This window comes from Dreissena polymorpha, chromosome 16 (assembly GCF_020536995.1).
Source record: "Dreissena polymorpha isolate Duluth1 chromosome 16, UMN_Dpol_1.0, whole genome shotgun sequence".
NCBI lineage: Eukaryota > Metazoa > Mollusca > Bivalvia > Myida > Dreissenidae > Dreissena > Dreissena polymorpha.
In genome coordinates this window covers 4895708-4899549 of record NC_068370.1, presented here as the reverse complement: position 1 = coordinate 4899549, position 3842 = coordinate 4895708, and the positions used below count along the sequence as shown (strand labels likewise).

The 3842-nt window shown below is 35.4% G+C and overlaps 1 protein-coding gene across 1 annotated transcript in view; it reads right to left on the bottom strand.

The window, feature by feature from the left end:
• LOC127862486 (lipase member I-like) overlaps positions 1 to 2652 on the bottom strand; it is a 27390-nt gene extending 24738 nt beyond the window's left edge. The window contains exon 1 of the mRNA XM_052401643.1: positions 2487 to 2652. Within this exon, the coding sequence (XP_052257603.1) occupies positions 2487 to 2519 (33 nt within the window). The 5' untranslated portion in view covers positions 2520 to 2652. The remainder of the gene's footprint in view (positions 1 to 2486) is intronic.
• Positions 2653 to 3842: the final 1190 nt, after the last annotated feature.

Below are 3842 nucleotides of genomic sequence, written 5' to 3'. Positions count from 1 at the left end.
CCGGCTGATGTTCTCCGCCGTTAGGGTAGTAGTCCACGTGACCTACTGGCTGCTCGATCCCGATCCCGAAACCTGAACACAGATGTATCAGTCATTTTTATATGAGACACTTTTTATTAAGCCGTGTTAATTGGTTTGTTAACAACACTTTATAGTTGTGGTGTAGTGTTGCGCTAAGATTAACAAGAGGACCAGGGCTCCTAAGGCGCTCACACGGACATTATATGTGGCAAATAGACCGTTCACAATGATTTACTATAGCCGTGGACGAAATATTGCCCGGAAATATTACAGAAATATTACAGACCGGAATAATTTTCGAACTCGGTCGAGATACCATTTAAACAACTTTTCCTACCGAGTTTAACGAGGATAACTGCCCCCCCATCCCTGGCATCCATGATTTATGACAAACAAGAATCATTTTGAAACCTAACCAAGCTATTAAACAAATGTCCTGTTCATGTTTCACGGAGATTTAGCTTAAAGTTTGACTTCTGTATTGTGAACAATGTTTCACTAAAGTCATACGAGCAAAACGCCCCTTTCCCATAGAGACATGGTTTTCGAATAATCGGAGCCATTATAATGCTTAATCGACGCAAAATTAGCAAAAAATGTCTTTACCAAGTTCACGAAGATTACACTATAAATTGTCTTCTAGAGTGTCAAGCGTTTTTTTAAATTAACAAAGTGACCTTATTGTTGACCTCATAAAACCCAGTTTCGAAATCGAACAATATATCATTCGGACAAAATGTCTGACCAAGTTACATATAGAACGAACAATAAACTTAAGAGTGTTTACAACGTAAATATTGTCGCAAGGCGACACAAGACGATTGACGCACGAACTATGATCACCATAAGAATTCTGTGCTCAAGTGAACTTAAAACGTAAAGGCAATAAATACTGAGATATCGACATGAAAATCTCAGTGCGTTAAATACTACTACCATAATAATAATAATAATGATAATAATAATGATACTACTACTACTACTACTACTACTACTACTACTACTACTACTACTACTACTACTACTACTACTACTACTACTACTACTAATAATAATAATAATAATAATAATAATGATAATAATAATAATAATAATAATAATAATAATAATAATAAATACCAATATAATTATAGATCGAAATCTTTTTTTATCGAAAACTTTAATGCTTTACTTGTGTACGGAGTCTTTTGAATAAATTACATCACTATTGCGTTTCTTTACCTACCAAGTTGAATGACTAAGTAGCAGTTCGTATGAATGGCGTCGACAAACAAAGCATCAGTAGGATCCAGACGAACCTTGGGGTCCTTTTTCTCGAACTGGGGACCGGCCGGATCAAGGCCTGCAGCGAGTATATTGGCAATATTTAAAACTAAGGTCACACGTTTTACCGATAAATAAGGGCAACACAAACAAGTGATTATGTTTATAAAATATACAATTAAATATAAACAATAGAACATCGAATAAGGCCACTCAAAGTTACATGTTAAAGGATAATTTGAAAAAAAACCCCGCTTTAACAGGCGCGTTAAGTGGGCATAAAGAAGAATTACACTTACTAAATAGTCCATATTAAATAAAGGACAATAACATTCGATATATGTACTAAGCACACAGACCGGTTATTCGACCGATTCTGGAAATCCTTTCACCGGCGTAACCGCAAATATGGGCACCAAGACTGTGACCAATCAAATGGAAGTCGCCATATTGCGCCTGCGTAGTGGTGCGAAGTTGTGTTATAAATTGCGCAATCAGAGCCCCGACGACCCTGGTATTCGCCACCGCCTGCAGGTAATTGATGTTGTTAGCTCCTTTCGACCAATCCACTGCAAACACATTTGCGTCTTCCTGCGAATTAAATGCGCGAACGTTCAAATATCTCCTCGAACTTAATTAACAACGAAAGCAAAAAAAAATAAATACAATATTGAAATAATACAGTAAACTAGGAAGGGGGCAAGTTGTGTGCAGAATAATGGAAAACACGCAAGACTTTCGCACGATTCAAATCTTTTTCTGAGTAATGTCGAAGTAAATTAGTATTCTACATTTAATTACAATAATAAAACATGCATCTTGAAAACTTGGTATCTTCACAGGCTGCATTTATAAGATCATTCGCACAGTTCTTGATTTGTGTTTCCTTTGAGCACAATCACATTAAATAATGTCGGCTTTTGAAGACAGGGTGGAAGAATCATACATTTGTTACAAAACACGATACAACTTAAACCCTTTTCTAATACTGACATTTCGCCTGTCTATTAAATTAAGACCATTTTCAATAAAAACATTGTTCGTTTTGCTTTAAATGGTCTCTATATTATTAATGTAATACAGGAAATGAAGCTAAAATAGAAAAAAACAAGTCAAATCGAAAAAAAGCAAATTTATCAGTCGATATTCCACTCTAGGCCAGTTGAAGCAATCAGCCCACGTTCTTGCTATTGAGATTTTACCCTTTCGATTATAGCCTGTGCCATTTTGATCATCCATGGACCGTGTTTATCAGTGTAGCCGTGGATGATGAACTTAGTCTTTCTGGTGCTGGAGAAATTCGACGCCTGGATGGAGAGGGTATTGTTAGTCACGATCTCTGGCGACAGGGAGTTCGCACGGGTGTACAGCAGGAACTTGACCTTAAAATGACACGAGAATGCCATACACCAGTCCGATGGGAAGTTATAGAAAACTCTAACGTGCATGTAACTTGAATTAAGCACTGTGGAAAGTGCAAATTTGTATCACTCTTTGAAACATGGTATAATATTTAATATCGTGTCGTCCACATTTCTTCCACATGTGTTAATAGTGTATTTTAAAAATGTAAATGCATGTTGTGAATTACTTGGGTACTTTTGGATTAATGAATCAATCTTATGCACAACATTGTAGTGGGGCTCATTTAAAGTGATATTATGGGCATCTAGCAGTTTATAGGTGTCTATCGCAACCGTTGTTTATTTTGGGTGTTTTCACTTCATATACACTTATATTTGTTAATGCATCATCAACATACTAAAACAATATCCCGGAAAGAGAACAATAATGCATTTAAATATCAACCGTACTTTCGTTTGACAACTGATCATGCATGTACGATGTGAACCTAAATTTAGTTTTAGCGCAGATTCGTTCATACGACACAAAGACACAATTTTGTTTTACGGATCATTTCGGCTTAGAGGACTGGGTGAGTCACGTAAGAATATCGACCATAAAATAATTTTTATAAACAACTGGTCGCAAGATGAGTTGTTGATAATTGGTCAGTAACCACATTTTAACTAACTGTTTTGACCTGTTAATCATTTCAGCTAAATGCAATAGTGAAAAATGCCCATAATATCACTTTAACAAATATCTAAGACTTTTGTATAATATCCTTAATGACGTGTTGTAGATTCAATATACTATTATTCTTAAATGAAACGGACGTGTATTTATAGGTGGAAATAAATGCACGTAGTTTCACAGAATTTTACTGTCGCTAGAACGGAGCGTCTTAAATTACTTATTTTGAGCAAGTTCTTTACCTGAATAGCATTTGGCGACTCTGGAAGTTTACAATTGGCGTTGTCATATGGTTTGGCGTTGCTGAAACATCCGATTCCGTCAGCTTTGTAACAAACCTCCTTTGTAAATGGCCACCAACATCCTGGAATATGAGGCCATATGCTTATTATAAAAGGTTAATAATAATAATAATAATAATAATAATAATTATTATAATAATAAAAATAATGATAATAGTAATAGTATTATTATTATTCCTTCAATTTAAAACGTTGATGTCGCCATTTTGGTATGATTCC